This window comes from Morchella sextelata (assembly GCF_020137385.1).
Source record: "Morchella sextelata strain SCLS chromosome Unknown scls_5, whole genome shotgun sequence".
Taxonomy (NCBI): domain Eukaryota; kingdom Fungi; phylum Ascomycota; class Pezizomycetes; order Pezizales; family Morchellaceae; genus Morchella; species Morchella sextelata.
Genome location: NW_025408620.1, coordinates 755,688 through 772,431, shown reverse-complemented (window position 1 = coordinate 772,431; position 16,744 = coordinate 755,688). Strand labels below are relative to the sequence as shown.

The 16,744-nt window shown below is 46.6% G+C and overlaps 5 protein-coding genes across 5 annotated transcripts; 2 read left to right on the top strand and 3 right to left on the bottom strand.

Annotated features, from left to right (window-relative positions):
• Positions 1–1,736: 1,736 nt before the first annotated feature.
• On the bottom strand, positions 1,737–2,536 carry H6S33_010719 (uncharacterized protein; the record flags this gene model as incomplete). The annotated part of the gene is made up of 3 exons (XM_044842069.1): positions 1,737–1,749; positions 1,805–1,962; positions 2,093–2,536. The coding sequence occupies 3 exons, from the start codon at positions 2,534–2,536 to the stop codon at positions 1,737–1,739; spliced, it is 615 nt and encodes a 204-aa protein (XP_044696649.1).
• Positions 2,537–4,831: 2,295 nt separating this feature from the next.
• On the bottom strand, positions 4,832–5,591 carry H6S33_010718 (uncharacterized protein; the record flags this gene model as incomplete). Its single annotated transcript, XM_044842068.1, has 2 exons — positions 4,832–5,188; positions 5,310–5,591. The coding sequence occupies 2 exons, from the start codon at positions 5,589–5,591 to the stop codon at positions 4,832–4,834; spliced, it is 639 nt and encodes a 212-aa protein (XP_044696648.1).
• Positions 5,592–6,251: 660 nt separating this feature from the next.
• Positions 6,252–7,165, top strand: H6S33_010717 (uncharacterized protein; the record flags this gene model as incomplete). The annotated part of the gene is made up of 2 exons (XM_044842066.1): positions 6,252–6,274; positions 6,346–7,165. The coding sequence occupies 2 exons, from the start codon at positions 6,252–6,254 to the stop codon at positions 7,163–7,165; spliced, it is 843 nt and encodes a 280-aa protein (XP_044696647.1).
• A 298-nt stretch (positions 7,166–7,463) lies between these two features.
• H6S33_010716 (uncharacterized protein) lies at positions 7,464–8,909 on the bottom strand (the record flags this gene model as incomplete). The annotated part of the gene is made up of 4 exons (XM_044842065.1): positions 7,464–7,548; positions 7,607–8,333; positions 8,589–8,765; positions 8,837–8,909. The coding sequence occupies 4 exons, from the start codon at positions 8,907–8,909 to the stop codon at positions 7,464–7,466; spliced, it is 1,062 nt and encodes a 353-aa protein (XP_044696646.1).
• Positions 8,910–10,634: 1,725 nt separating this feature from the next.
• Positions 10,635–13,082, top strand: H6S33_010715 (uncharacterized protein; the record flags this gene model as incomplete). Its single annotated transcript, XM_044842064.1, has 4 exons — positions 10,635–10,879; positions 11,138–11,625; positions 11,685–12,902; positions 12,961–13,082. The coding sequence occupies 4 exons, from the start codon at positions 10,635–10,637 to the stop codon at positions 13,080–13,082; spliced, it is 2,073 nt and encodes a 690-aa protein (XP_044696645.1).
• Positions 13,083–16,744: the final 3,662 nt, after the last annotated feature.

Below are 16,744 nucleotides of genomic sequence, written 5' to 3'. Positions count from 1 at the left end.
GGCCGGATATTGTGCCACAGGCTTTTTTGATCGATGTTTTGGTGTTTTGGCGTTTTGTTGTGGTGTGTTTTGTTGAGGGCGGTGAAGGTTCTGTGGTGCGAGTGCTTGCCAAGAACGAGTGATGGCGTGTGAACAGTCCCGCCCCGCCCCGCCCTGTCCAACCCAACCCAGCCCAGCCCAGCAACGTAGTAATGTAGTATAGCATAGCCCAGAAATATGTATGAAGACTGGATACAATAACATCCTAAAAATGGCAGTACTGCACTGTAGTATATGCAGTTAGACCTTTCTCGTTGTTTGGTCTGGTGCGGCCGTCACCCCATGGTACATGCACATATGTATCTACGATCCCGAGAACAAGGCTTTGCCATTTGGACGAAAGGGTTGGCTGAAATACTTGTAAGTGTTAGTGCACAATACTCGTTGTGGGTTAGGTGTGGTTTCTTCAGTACTTCACCTATTAGTGTTAGTCACGCGCAAGCAATAAACTTTAGCGTGGCGCTCAAATATCACTTGCAGCCAACAACACGCATGGGCGAGTGGCCTAGCGGTTGACACTCGCCTTCCGGAACACCGAGTGGTTGTGCCTGACCTTTGAACGTCTATAGAAGGTCAATGGTTCAACCCAGGGGTGGGGGTAGTAGATATAACCATATCTACAGTACCTTTTGTTCTTTTTATAGACATCCTACCAAGTGAATTATTCCTGCTAATATCAACGCTTCTTTTTTCTTTCTTTTCTCCCGATTGATGAAGAAGAGAAGCACATCCGGCTGATATCTTACCAGCCAGCGAATCTTGGCACCTGCATCAACCTTGGCATTCAAATAGCACTTGGGACGAGAAACACACATGGGCGAGTGGCTTAACGGTTAACTCGCCCCCGGACGGACACCGAGAGGTTGTGCCTTGCCTTCGATTGCAGAAGGTCCAGGGTTCAATCCAGGGGTGGGAGTAGTAGATATGGCTGGACCATCAATGCTACTTTTTGTTCTTTTTGTTTTATGAAAGCAAAAAAATCTAACCGTAATCAACTCGACTTGATGCCCCGGGTTATTATAAAATATCATTCTCTCCCAAGATAAAATACTAGTGCCCGTTCGCTAAATCTTTTTTTTTCTTTTTTTTTTTTATTAAACTTCCCCCATTACTTCTCGCACCTGAGTTAGCATCGGGAGCATGCGGAATCGTCAACCGCCCGACTCCCCATCGCAATAAAGGAGGCCAGTCTACAGGTACATAGTTATAGGACCGGCGCATGTTGTCATTACGATATGTGGCTTAGTATCGAGAGTTCTCCTTCTCTCACCCCACCAACACAAGTCTTGTTTGCAAGTACATTTCATCTCCTTGCACACCTCCCTACACCTACACATGCCTATGCCTGTCTGGAGCCCCATTGTAATCCCCACGATTAAATACACCACCTGGTCCCCCCCCACCCCCACGACGATTGTTCGAAGTTGCGCGCACATGATTAAATGGCCGAGTGATATTTCGTGAAGGGTCATAATCACATGATTAACAAACATACATGATCAAGGTAATTACTATTCCGGGATTTCTCTATATACAGCCGGTATTCATACAGCCGCCCCCCAAACATGTCTGTGACGGAGGGGCTGGCTAAATCAGAACCACAAAGCTATATCCACCGGCAGCAAAGAGAGAATGACAAAAAACAGTCGGAAACGACCTACACTCACAAAAAAACTCACCCTACTGTCGTTATGACTCTAGAACTCCAAGCTACAAGCATGACAGCGGCAAAAAGGCTCTACACAAGCCCACGGTGCCCACATACCAGCCCATCTCAAAGTCTCTCCCCAGGTTCTGTGACCTGCCACTGACACCGCCATACTCCACGGCTTCGCCCTCGCCATTCAAAAATAGTAGAAACCACTCGTGGTCCCCGTATTTATCCTTGTCGCCAGTAAATACGGCGAGTGGGGACTTAAAATTCTACGTAGAACGGCAGTTAATAGTTAGCAGCAGGCACCATCACCACTCACAAAATCCCGCTGAAAAGCGAGTGCCTCAACAGGCCTAGTTCCAGACATCACAACAGTCAAAGACCGGGAGATAAACTCACAAGCACCGCCAAATCCCCCGCCATCCTCGCACCAACCACATACCGCTCAAACAGCCTATACCCCCTCTGCGCCAGCACCCTCTCATACTCCGACACCTTCCATGGCATCCTGCATACCACAACGACTCCCACGGCCTCTTCCTCATGATCCGCCGGTCTGAAATCTAGCCCCCTCACCCCCCTCTCAAGCTCCTCCACACCGCCGCCGCTCCTCCCCGCAGTCCCGCGCCGCTCGCACCCCAGCACGATAAACTCCTCTATATCCGCTGCCACCGCCGCCCACGACAATGTCGTCCTTGGACGCACAAGCCTGCGTGTGCTGCTGTTGCTGTTGCGTCGGATACCGCAGGCGGGGCCGGTCCGTGGGATGCGCCGCTGGGGCTTCGGCTTCGGCTTTGGCTTTAGCTTTGGTGGCTGCGCGTGGGTGGTGGGTGGATCTGGCATGGTTCGGCAGTGGTGAGTGAGTACTGGCTTGCGGATGAACTGATTGTGTTGTAGGTATATATATATCCAGGAGGGTCCATTCTGGAAAGTTCTTCATGGAGTATCACTCGCATGGTTGGTTGCTTGCTGCTAGTGTCTCGCGATATGCGGGCCCGGGGAATGTGGTGGAAAGTAGTCGGCTTCTGGAATAACAAAGGGGGGGTGTTTTCCGCTTTCTTCCCCTAACCTATTGATGTGATGTGACTCAACTAGGTGTGTAGAGAGAGTAAAGGGTCGAACAAAAGCTTCAGTTGTTTTGCGAAATAGGAAATGTCTACCTTTCTCGCGATCCCCGGGTTCTAGAACAACTATAGTTTCAGCGCCGGCATTCTAGAACTAACTTTCACTATGTCTGCTATCTAACTACAGCTTACAACCTGGTCAAGTCACGGGCATAGTTCCAGCCTTGCTGTGTGTGCACAGCACTAGATGCCAATTCCAAAAACTATGTACCTACCACCTTCTTCTTCCTCCTGAGCTGAGTCCATATAGAAATCTACTATACTATAAAAGAATATGGTTTAAGAAAAGTTTTGCTAAACCGGCCCAATCCTACATCCGGCCCTGAGAGGGAGACCAAGTTATGAGCGAGAAGCTAAGATAATCAAGCTGGCAATAAACCTTTGAAAAATAAAATTTTACGAAAAGTGATGCTGTGGCCATATACCCTTCGCGGGGGTATGGGCTCAATTCGCGGACTGTTGTGATCAACTGTCCGGTATATTGTGCTCCGAATTTCCCGGTATATAATATACACCCCACAGTAATACTCCCACCCCCGGAATTGAATCTATGACCTACTGATGGTTATGGGGACTTAACCCACTTGGTGTAGCAAGACGAGCTGTCTACGCTCGCCCACACAACTGTCAGTGGCCCGGAAGTAATACTTAACGGGGCGGGACAAGAGGACCTAGGGAAACCTAACCCTGCCATGACGATCTACCACGACGAAGTACAGCATGACCTCTTGTATATATATAGTACGTCCAGTACTTCCCAAATTGCATTATTTTTGCTTTGAGCATTTAGACAACATCTCTTCGCCCCTTCTAGAACCACCTCGTTTACGGAGGTATTCCCCTGCTGTGTCATAACCCAGAACACTTTCCAAACCACCATGCGTACGTGTCCGACTCTATTAGTTTCTGCTAGCCAGTCAAGACAAGACGACGTAACCGTATATGTGTGGCGTAATTCATGATTCTATGAATAGGTGGCGGGGGTGGTGATCTGACTGGCTGGTAGCTTGAATGAGGTTCTGATATAAACCCAAACTTAACCACACTTTTATCACAAGCTCTCTGGAGCTTTGTCGCTGTCTGATACATGTGCTGTACCGCGCGCGCGTGGAGAACCTATCGTTTCTAGAAGGTTTCATCGTTGTGCAAGAACTCGTACATTTGGTGTTTCAGAATCGGTGTATTGTATGTGTAAGCATTGTTCTATTATTGACTAAACTCTTCTTCCCCCAAAAAATGATTTTGGGATTAGTGCCCTGGGGAGGATTGGGTTATGGTTCTGGCGCCTACTGTCCATGGAAGGTGTAGGTTTCGGTTCATGTGGTTGGTTTTGGACGGCGAAGGGAGTGGGAAGTAGGCAGATAAATGGGCGACGACTTTCATTCCTTTAGTTGGTTGCGTATGTCATGGCTTGAAGTATGGGCTTTTCTGCTGAGGATTGTTTATATGAAGTAGATTGGTATATAAGATGATTTTATTGCGGGTTAACAAGATTCCATGTTAGGACCAAGGATCCCCACCCCTATTAATTCTTAGTGTTAACTGTATTTTTCTTATCTATCTGGACGCCTGGGTAAAACGCCTTTCTTCTGGCATGCTATGTACGTGCGACGAAGGACTAATATTGGGTAAACTGATTTGAAGAGCATTCAGTACTGAAAAGGGCAATTAAATTCCGGCTTCTGGCGGTGCGGTTTTGTATGATAACGCCGGGTTGACTGCAAATACTGGCAGAGAATTGTATACTGTATTCCAACAGTCTCCTATTGGATACGCTCGCAAGCTTTACCCAAATTTATGGTATTGTGTATTCATTCTAACTCCAATTCCACTGTTTTTTTTTTTTATATATAATTTTCCACGGGCAGAAGACGTTCTCATTGAAGGATACATGTAGTGACATGGAACTAAAGTATCTTCAAACCCCATACGTCACATGTTAGCTCAGTCGTAGCAGTAGTAAGGGAAGCTGAGCGACATATAGAGAACCAACCCTGCCCTAGAAATAGTCATCCTACCCATCGCTTTCCGCGTCAATCTCGGCCTCCAACCTTTGCTGCTTTTTCTTTTCCTCAAGCTCACGCCTTTTTTTCTCTCTTTCCTGATGCTTCTGCTTCCAGACCTCGGACTCACCGTTACTGTAGTTAAGATAGCCGTTCTGGTTCCTGCAGATGAAGCACGCCTTCTTCCTACACGCCTTTGGCACTGTAAACTTTGGAAAAACTCTCTCAGAGTCGATCTGGAGTCTTAGCCTCTCGGGGATGGTCTCGGTGGTGTCGACCCTCCACTTTTCAGTGGTCATGAAGAGAGTGTGCTCGTACCAATGCAAAGCATCAAGAGTGATCAGATCGAGAAGCTCAGGAACCCTTGCCTATGTAGATAGATAGATTAATGAATGCGTCAGTAATTAACAAGATAAACAGCTTACGAAATTTGGGGGGGGGGGGGGGGAGGAGGTGGAGGAGGAGGAGCTTGGTTTTGGCTTAACATACGAGATGGGCTTTGCCGTTGTCGAAGACCATATGGTAAAGGTGGGCACCAGCATCTGTGTGAAACTTTGTCATCCTAACTACAGCCATGAATGCTCTATTATGCAGTAGTGGCGGATCCTTCTTGGTGTTACGGGAGGAGGAAGTGATGGTGGTGGTTGCAGCCTGGGACCCCCGCTGGTTCCTGACTTGGACTCTCTTGGCTGCTCTGGCAGCCCGGGTTTCTCGAGTTTTGAACTCTTTCATGGAGGCTGGAGGGGAACCAGATTCAACTTCCATTAGCATTTTGTATGTCCGTACTAAAAGATCGTAGGTAGAAGGACTAGGGTGAGAACTTACAGTTCATTTTGAGTTTGGGGTGCAGGAGAGGTGAACCAAATGTATTTTTGATGATTATAGAGTTGAGCACTCTTTGGAAACTGGTTCGTTCAGTTTTTTCTCTCCCTTTTCTTCGATGAGTAGCGGAAGTATAACGATACCAGAGACGAGGATTTATATTAGAAGGAAAAATTAAGGTTTAAGCCGTCTCTATCAATCCTTAGCATTAGTCGCCAAAGAAGACTATTCACCTTTAAGCCACGTCAAGATTTCCTTCAAAAGCTACGATAGAATGTTGTTAGAGTTATTTCTATTGGGATTATGAATCCTCTTCGAAGCCTCACTTAAATTTTAATTGGAACTTAATCAAGAAAACTGGAGTGGATGTGTGATACGGAATAAAGAGGGAAAGTGTGAATCATGAAGTATCACTCGCCGACTAGTTGTATGTCACGTGGTTACACCGAGCTTGGGTTAGCTCCTGCCCCACTGCTGCTCGTAGCACATGAAAAATTTCGGCAGAGCCTCAACCACTAGTCGAGAAATTGTACCCTACATATTGGCGATACCACCATCAATCTACCATTCTTCACCTTATTCCCATCTGCAAGAAAGCAGCTATTCACAATGTCTCGCCCCGAAGATACCCTGTGAGTTCCATAACTCTTACATTTGTCACCTATGTTAAAAAAAAGGAAACCTCCTAACATATCGAGCACAGTCCCCCAGACCTATTCTACAATGACGTCGAATCGCACAAATACACAACCTCCTCCCGAATCCAGTCCATCCAGTCCTCCATGACCCAGCGTGCACTGCAGCTTCTCGCCCTAAACTCGCCCTCCATGATCCTCGATATCGGCTGTGGCTCCGGCCTCTCCGGCGAGCACCTCACAAGCTCCGGCCACATCTGGGTCGGGATGGACATCTCTGCGTCTATGCTCGCGATAGCACTCGATCGTGACACGGAGGGCGACCTCCTACTTGCAGACATGGGGCAGGGAGTCCCCTTCCGGCCGGGAACATTTGATGCAGCGATCTCGATCTCTGCGATCCAGTGGCTATGCAACGCCGACAGTTCGGACGTCTCTGCGAGTGGGAGGCTTTCAAGGTTTTTCGACGGCCTATACAGCTCGTTGAAAAGAGGGGGAAAGGCTGTGCTACAGTTTTACCCAAAGAACGAGACACAGAGAACCATGATTACTTCGGCAGCAATCAGATCTGGCTTTGGCGCTGGTCTGCTTGAAGATGATCCAGACACAAAGAACAAGAAGCTGTATCTTGTTTTGACAGTCGGCGCAGGACGTGATGAGGTTGTCGGCGATGCTGTCGCAGGACGTGACGTCACCGAAGTTGTAAAGGGCCTGGAGGGTGTTGATGTTATTGATGAGCGGAGAAAGGGAGGGAAGAGTGGGAAAGGCAAGGAATTAAAAGGTTCAAAATCGTGGATCCTTCGGAAAAAAGAACAGAATAGGAATAAGGGTAAATCAGTGAAGGCAGACTCTAAATATACCGGGAGGAAGAGGCGAGTTGCGTTCTAGAGGTACAGCACATTTATCACTATTTTTTTTCTCTTTCGTCCTTTCTTCCTTTTTCCATCATGAGATATGAGAATATTACGACAAATAAATTTGTGGTAGATGGAAACCAGTTTGTCAGTTTGAAGGCGTTTTGGCGTCGAATTGAAATGTATTTAGTCAAAAAGAAAAACAAACCCCTCGTTAGTTATATAAAAAGGAGAAGACCAAAGAAAAGATTGCAATGGTATTCAAACCCCCTCCGCGAACCTCTAATCTAATGTGTGCACAGCATTATAGTCCTCCCTTTCTACCGAGCCACTTAAATTTGTTCCATCTTGTGCAACACAGCATTGGTGAACTCGTGAGTCTTGCTGTCGCCGCCCATATCTCTGGTTCGAACCTTTCTGTAGAATAATTCAGCATAGTGTTCCCAAATTCCAGGATACAATAAGGATTTCTTACCCTTCAGCAACAACGCTGTAAACAGCCTCTGAGATTCTGGTAGCGTGGTCATCAAGTCCCAAATGTCTCAGCATCATAGTTGCCGACAGAATCAGCGCTGTTGGGTTTGCCTGATCCTGCCCTTTGATATCCAGACCAACGTGTCTGCAGCCAGGCTCAAAAACAGCATATTCCCTACCCATGTTGCATCCCGGAACAATACCGGGACCACCAACCAATGCGGCACCGATGTTGGAGAGAATGGATCCGTACAAGTTTGGCATGACAAGGACATCAAACTGTTGAGGTCTAGAGACAGCTTGCATGGAGGCGTTGTCGACAATCATATCATTGACCTCAAGCTGGGGGTAATCCTTGGCAACTTCCAGGAAGGTATTTCTGAAAAGACCGTCGGCAAGCTTCATGATGTTCGCCTTGTGAATAACAGTGACCTTCTTCCTTTGGTTCGCAGTTGCGAAGGAAAATGCAAACTTGCTAATACGCTCCGACTTCATCCTAGTGACGATTTTAAGAGACTCGACGACGCCAGGAACAGATTGATGCTCCAGGCCGGAGTATTCACCCTCAGTGTTCTCACGGATGATACACATGTCGACGTTGGAATGACGAGTAATGTATCCAGGCATGTTTTTAATCAAAACAACTGAGGCATAGATGTCAAGCTCCTGACGGAGGGCAACGTTGAAGGACTGATGGCCAGAGCGCTCGACGGGGGTGTACAGAATACCTAAATATTTTACAAAACAAGTTAGGAACATTTTTCCAAACCAAATTCGGTAATCAAAAACACAAGAAAGCACTCGTTCGAAGGGTATTCGTTTCAGGTTAGTTTTCCTCTCATTAAGACCACTAAGCGTTGTAAATTGGCGAAGTCATTCGAAGAGCTGGGTTATTAGTTCGAGCGCTATGGCTCTTATTCGTCATAAAAATGCCCTTGGAAACAGATCGCGGTACGAAGAATCTAAAGAAATGAGTTCTGTACCCTTAAGACCAACTTTGTTTCTCTTCAAAGAGGCAACCGACTGGCGGTAAAGATGCTCAGAGTGCATGTTTCCAGTGACAACACCAGTGACGTCTACTTGATCCCACTCGACTGGGACGTTCTCATGCTTGAAGATAGTCTTGACGGCGTCCGTTACTTCGGCACCGATACCATCACCTAGAAAATACTCCCTCAGCAAGGTGCCACAGCATGCAACCATGTAACATAAAGCGAGCAAAGACACGCACCAGGAATCAAGGTGACTGTGAATTTTCCGCCGTACTTGGTGGGCTTAACCAGGTCTGAGGCTACAGTAGCCATAGCTATATTCCAGATGGTGCATCAGCATCATGCAGGTCCCATTCTTCCGAGATGCCAGACATTGCCAGCTACAGGAGTAAAGAGCGTACATCTGGTGACGGGTGATACGGCATTCTTGGTGTGGACAGCGTTTGCTGCACGGAAGAGAGACTGGAGATAATTCGAAGTTGAGAAGGGGTCAGTTCCTGGATGTAAAAATTTACACGTATGTAGAGAGAGAAGAAAAGATACGTCAAGCCTGCATAAGAGCGCGCACGTGATAACGGCGGTCCGTGCAGGAAGAAAGGAATGAAGGGAAGGAAAGACACACTTTGGAGAGGGTTCGGGTGGACAACATGGCTGAGACTTGGAGAACGAGGCGGAGAGAGGAGAAGAGCAGAGACTAGCTGTCTAGTAAAGGATGATGGAGAAAGGAAGAGCACCAACGGAATAGGAAAATTAAGCAGGAAAAACCTGGAGAGGAAGAGGAGGGGCGACGAGCCTCCTCCACCTGCCCGCACTGCCGTTGCAGCGCGCTAAGTTTCGGATGCGCGCCTGGCTTGTTTCCCTATGGACTTGCTCGAGTAGGTATCTAGGTAATACAACATCTAATCTGATCGAGAAGGGGCCAATGACAAGGACTACGGTACCTATTTCGATTAATCCAAAGTGATCGAGTGAGAGGGGAAAGTGGGGGAACGATAGATAGACCAAGATAAACTCTTCGATAAAAAAGGATTTATTCAACACAAGCTGCCAGTTGTGTGTGTCTCAAAAGACTTTCCAGAAGAACGGCGGAACATACATGTACTTTACATGAATTACTATTTGCATCTACATGTATTATCGAAATTCCCAACTGGGCATTCATCTGGCTACATGTAGGTACTTTACCTAGGATTACATGTACCTACATTTACATGTATTCCTAGAAGCCTGAGTCCCTCTGGTAGAAACCATAAACTCTTAAGGAATCCAACAGCTACATGTATGATATATCCAAGTAGAGTATTCCATTTACTACATACGTATGCGTGGCCGTATGTACCTACTGTACTCTACAGCATGTGTTGCTGGCTCAGGCATTGCTGACGAGTTGACTCCCGCCCCCCGAAGTACCCCGTCGAACTACAGCAGCCACATCCTCATCCAAATCGTGGTTGCTTTTTTTTGCCGCTGGCCATGTGGTGGTTGGCCAGTTGTTCACGAAGCAGGAATCCGCAAATTTTCGTCCAATTTTTGCCTTCGTTGAGGCTCCGTTAGTCAGCTCGTTTGCCGTTTCGCGGTCATAATAGTTTTTTTTCTTGTCCTCGCCCACCCTTTTCTTCGCTTGCCTGAAGTAATCGTCCTCCCTTCCTCTTCCCTCTCCTCTCTCCTACACTCTCAACATCTCCCCTCCTCCCCCCATTCCTCTAAGGAAGAAAAAAAAAACACTACTACTTCTCTTTCCCCTTCCCTTTTCAGTTCATCTGTCAAAAGAGCAGGATAATTCACCAAGCGGTCCTTCTTTTTCATCTCGAGTTCTGTTTCTCTTTTTGTTCCATCGTTCCTTCTTTTAAGACGTTACGAATCATCTATTTGGACGGAAGGACAGATAAAAGATCCATCTTTTTCTTTCCCCGACATACACAGGAGTCTGGAGCCGTCTTTTCTCCTGATCTTTGCTACCATCTCAGAACAAACACGGAAACACGATAAAACCCAAGTTTTACATCAAATACGTGCCAAATCATTACTCCCGTAATTATGGCAGCTGATCTTAATCAACGCATGCAAGGTTTAGGCATGAACGAATCTGTTCACGCTGAAGCCGCACCTTCTTCGGGGGCCTCTAACCATTCCTCTGGAAGTGGCGAACAGAAGAGGGCCGCCTATATTCCTCCACACATGAGGAACGCTCATAGAGCACCAGCTGCTGCTCCCCCTTCTGGGCCTCCTGCAGTGCAAAACGGCGCTGCTAATGGTGTCCAGGGATCAAGATGGAGTGCTGAGTATGTTTTTACATTTCTTATTCGATATTTTTTGTTTGCCACTCTTGGGCATTGTATTTTGTCTCATCGAGATTTCTCTTGTAATGAGACAAACATACAGAATTACAGTGTTGTAATTTGCCCTCTTAAAAAAACGGGTTTCTTGCTCTCGATTCGTTAATCATTGTGATGTTATCCGTTATTATTCAATCTCGAATTTGCTTTGCCAAAAATATAGTACGAAATTATATATGTGGATTATGCTGATTACTCTAATAGTTCCCCTGCTGCTCGAGCTCCTCAAGCTAATGGCTGGGCCAACGCACCCACTTTCACTCCCAGTGCCGCCGCTTCTACTGGTGGTAGCGGATGGGATGTTCCCCCGCCTCGTCCTCAACGTTCTTTCGACCCGAATGGATATGGTGCCCCGACCGGAAGGAGCGGTGGCTCCGGAGACGGGCGCTGGGTCGATGGAAAACACATTCCTGGCCCTGCAAACCAACGTTTAGAACGGGAACTGTTCGGTGTACCCAACGACCCGACCAAACAGAATATTGGGATCAATTTCGAAAAGTACGATGACATTCCTGTAGAAGCATCTGGTCACGATGTTCCCGAGCCGGTTACTACATTTACAAGTCCCCCGCTAGATACCCACCTCTTAGGCAATATTGATTTGGCGCACTACAAGAACCCTACTCCTGTGCAGAAGTATTCAATTCCTATTGTCATGGGTGGTAGAGATTTAATGGCTTGTGCTCAAACTGGTAAGTTCCTCATGCTATATCTGATAGTACTGGAGAGCTTATGTGCTGACTGTTCATAGGTTCTGGAAAGACTGGTGGTTTCTTGTTCCCTATCCTTTCGCAATCCTTTTTGCAAGGTCCGTCGGCTCCCCCGGCCAACGCCGCTGCCTACGGTGGTGGTTATGGACGCCAGCGTAAAGCCTACCCCACAGCGCTTATCTTAGCGCCGACCCGCGAGCTTGTCTCTCAAATCTACGAAGAATCCCGCAAGTTTGCCTACCGTTCATGGGTTAGACCCTGTGTCGTCTATGGTGGTGCCGACATCGTCTCCCAATTACGATTGATTGAGCGCGGCTGTGATCTCCTTGTCGCAACCCCTGGCCGTCTTGTTGACTTGATTGAACGTGGACGTATCTCGCTCGCCAATATTAAATATCTCGTGCTTGACGAGGCTGATCGTATGTTGGATATGGGTTTCGAACCCCAAATTCGTCGTATCGTTGAGGGCGAGGACATGCCTAAGACAGATGCTCGCCAAACTCTCATGTTTTCTGCCACTTTCCCAAGGGATATCCAGATGCTTGCCAGAGATTTCTTGAAGGATTACATCTTCCTTTCGGTCGGTCGTGTCGGTTCAACCTCCGAAAATATCACCCAAAAGGTTGAGTATGTTGAAGACCAGGACAAGCGTTCTGTTCTTTTGGACATTCTTCACACCCACAGCGGTGGCCTCACCCTTATTTTTGTAGAGACTAAGCGTATGGCCGATTCTTTGAGCGATTTCCTACTTAACCAGAATTTCCCGGCAACTTCCATTCACGGAGACCGCACTCAACGCGAACGTGAGCGTGCTCTGGAGATGTTCCGAACTGGTCGCTGCCCAGTACTGGTTGCCACTGCCGTTGCCGCCAGAGGTCTCGATATTCCCAATGTCACCCACGTTGTTAACTATGATCTCCCCACCGATATCGACGATTATGTCCACCGCATTGGTCGTACTGGTCGTGCCGGTAACACCGGTATTTCCACCGCGTTCTTCAACCGTGGCAACCGTGGTGTTGTAAGGGACCTTATCGAGCTCCTAAAGGAGGCCAACCAAGAGGTCCCTTCATTTTTAGAGACCATCGCTCGAGAAAGCGGATTCAGTGGTGGTGGACGTGGCGGCGGTGGAAGGTCTTCCGGTGGTGGCAGGGGAAGGGGTGGTGGTGCTACCCGCGATTTCAGGAAATACGGCGGTGGTGGTTCTGGTGGAGGTTTTGGTGGTTCTGGTGGCCCTCCTAGCGGAGGGTACGGAGGCGGTTTGTTACCCTTTCCATCGGTCGAGGTACATTAGCAATACTAACTCGATTTTCATAGGATACTCTAATGGCGGAGGTGCTAGTGGTGGTGGCGGTGGTGGTTACAGTTCCGGCGGATACGGCGGTGGCGGCGGTGGAGGAGGATACGGAAACCCCAGCGGAGGGAACTCTTGGTGGTAAGCATCTCATCACGGCGTTGCGTATGTTTGGGCCTTTTTTTTCTTCCTAGATCGCGAAAAAAAAAAAGTGAGGTTTGTTCATCTTCTTGCATAAAAAGGAAGGGAGAAACGGAAAGGGTTAAAAACATGGCGCAATATTTCTCGAATTTCATAAAAGGTTTTGCTTTTTTTTCTTTTTTTCTATTTTATCATTAGTTCTCTCATCTTTTACATGGCTGTCTTTGTTTGATCGATTTCCGGGCCATGTGTATTTTTCTTGAATTTCTTGTTTCTTCAGGCCTCCTTGTATCGGCAGGGCATTTACATTACGTGGGTTAGCATGGGGCTTGTTATGCACTACACAAACGGTATAGATGGTCTGTCAACTGGGAGTTTCATTTACACGATTTCATTTTTATTCTCTTCCTAGTTGTGGGGTTTATCTTTATCTACTAGTAATGTGTTCGTGTGTGTGTTCTGCTGAGATTCAAAAAAGCGTTGGCAGTTTTAGGCATGGGGAAATGAGAGGCGCTGACTGTTTTTTGAACGAGAAAAATGGGTGGGAGAGTTGATTTGTTTTTGTCTTGATTTATCATGTTTTCTGTTTTTCTGTTGTTTTTTGCTTTGCTTTTGCTTTTAAATGGGGTTCTCTATGCTGGACCAAGATGCATGGGGCTACGATGTTAAGAGACACGACACATACAAGAGAAGGGAAGGAAAGGTTGTATCAATATCTACCCGGCGTTTTGTTTTCATGATTTCTTTCATGTACGATGATGGTTTTTTTTCCCCCTCTCTATTTCCATTTTACCGGTCTGGGTCTTGGGCACGCTTTTATAACTCGGGGACCGGTGGGCTGGTTTCTATTTTCACGAGAGGAAAGGGAAATTCTGGGCAGATTTTCTAAATTTTTTTTTTTTTTTTTATCCGTACGTGTGTGTCTCGCAGGGGAGCAGTTAGAAGATATGTTGGGCTGGCATGGCTATAGAGAAGTACCTATTTTATCTAATAATTTGCAATCCGAATATTGAGATCAGATTCGAATCACTTTATCGTGTTGCGTGCAAGAGTTTTTGCGAGTAAAGGTACTCTAGTAATTAATTGTGCGCGCAGTTAATTTGATCGTGGGTTGCCTGAAACTGTAGAAAATTCCGAACCAGGTTCTCGGAAATCGACGATCCTCCCAATACGGGCAACCTGAACACAATACCTATTGCGCCCGGCTGGAAAAACAATTATGCGGTGTTCTCATCAGCGCTATCCCCGATGGCTGGTGACAAGGTATGAAGCTTAGTTATTATGTGCCTAGCCAGCCAGTCAGCTAGCAAACTTGAGGGCTTTATAAACGGTTGCGATTCTGATATTTTGGTTGTAGGGGATATTTCGTGGCTTCTGATTGCCTGATTTGCAGTTGGGAAGTTCGATTGTTGTGCTAGCTGCAGATGCGGGAGATCATGTACTATCACTCGCGCGTCAACAGATTCCATGGAGTTGAATAGTGGTTGCGAGTCATTGGTTTGTCCCGACGCCCTCTTTTTCCTAGATAGCCACGAGTGCATGGAATCGAAAAAAGGGCTGACTACATATGAAGTCTAAGTCGACCGTCGGGTATACAATAGCCAACGGCCCAAAGCGGCACATGTCCATCCTGCACAATCACCCGAGGGATGCGTCGTATAAGTGAGGGAGGACGGACAGGAGGACACATACATGCAATCTCCTTACTTTCCCCACTACACAAGGTAAAAAATAATCTCGTTTATCCACTGTATCAGCCAGTACCAATCCCCGATTCTGTTTCTGGAATATCATATTTACCATCCTATCTAGCGGGGGCCCGCTACATTACTGCGTATCCAACGCCTTTTTGGATGGCTGAGGCCTTAAATTTTTCCACTAAGCTCATATGTTTGAAATGTTAAGAGAATAACTCGTTGAAAAAGGGATGGAGTTATGTAGTGGTTCATGATATATCACTCGTAGAAGGTTCGAGGGTGAAGAGTGGGTGCACTCATAAAAAGAACTTCTGTGTAACAATACCGGGGTGATACTAGCGGGGAAACAAGTTTTAACAACGGTCTAACGAACAATATTATGAGAAAGGAGCCTAAGAATAGGATAGGTATCTTATACCTAAAGGTGTTTTCTTGGTAGTCGCTGTGGAATACTGACTAAAATCCTTCTTTTAAAAAGATTGTATGCAGAGGCTATATAAATAAACTCTCCGCGATTTTGATTTTCAATTGCAGTCAAACTTGCAGTGCCGGGGCGCCGAAGTAGTGCTGGCTTCGATGGCGGCGTAGATATCTCCCCAAGCACTTGGGGTATCATACAGTGTTTGCTGAATAGCTTTATCATTACTCAATGAGCTTTAAATTTAGTGACTTAGACAATAAATATGATCTTGAAATACATATCGACATTGAAGCACTGACCTAGTACCTGTGTCGATACTTGACCCCGTATCGTGTTTGATGTATGTACGGACAAAAGCGTCATTTGTGATGATGACAATATAACATTGCAGCATCTGTTGAGAGTTCTCTCAATTCATGAATTGGTATTCTCCATATCAATTATCAGTATAGTGTTCTTGTCGTTGAAATACCCTTCGGGCCGAAGGATATATGTATGTGGATGGACTTGGCGCGAGACCTTCATTTCTCAGCCAACCGTTTTTAAAACATGTATCACCCGTCGAGGAAAGCGGCAGAAAAAGGCTTGCCTAGACCCAGGCCCGTTCACTGCTAGGGCAGGGACTTGGAATGTTGAGTCGATTAATCTTTTGGCGAAGGAACATCAGCGGAATGGAACGAGTTTTCGAGAGGACGAATGGTTAGAGCTCATGCTACAAACTGATAGCACTGGGTTTAATTAATCGCTCAACCAGATGTACTCGAGGAACCCATAACCATGCCCAAAACCTTGAACACCATCTCGAGAACAAAGAAAATTATCTAGTATTGGTTTCTAAGATTGTTGAATATTAAAAACCTGCCATAATTCCTCTTCTCAACGCCAGCCGAATGATGAGATGATGTTCCAGTCCTAGTGTACAGCTCTATGAGCTGCCCCTCTAGCATAGCGCCTAGACTATTGTTTTGGTACATAGTGATCGGTGGGGAATGGTCGACCAGGGGCAGAAGTTTTGGAAGTAGCTGCGATGAGCAGTGCGATGAGCAACAGGCTACTCGTAGGGGGTGGGTACGAGACTATATATACATGTATGTAATGATAGACGTACATCTAGGCTAAGACCGCCAACTTTGGAATGCCATGGTCGTTGTATTCCGTGGCGTTACTTAAGCTTTATGCAACAAGTGCCGTGTTAACCTTAAGCTGAGCTCATGTCATGATCCTGTCTGCATTCTAGATTTCCTCCAGATCCGGCAAAATGTCAACTGATGAACCTGGTATAGGGATATGTACAATAGATAACACATAAGTACATATGAGGACTATTGCGACGCCACAGGAGGCTGGCTGTACTAACGACGGATGAATTTCATGACGTTTCCGAACACGACTGCTATTGTATACCATATAAAAAAGCGCCAAATCCACCTTTTTGTATGTCATGTATTTACATGTATGCATGTGCGAGTACGTGTCAGCATCAAGCAAGTATGAACCGTCAATCATGCAGCTTCTCAAAGTTTTACTCGGCACTCACATGTTATGGGA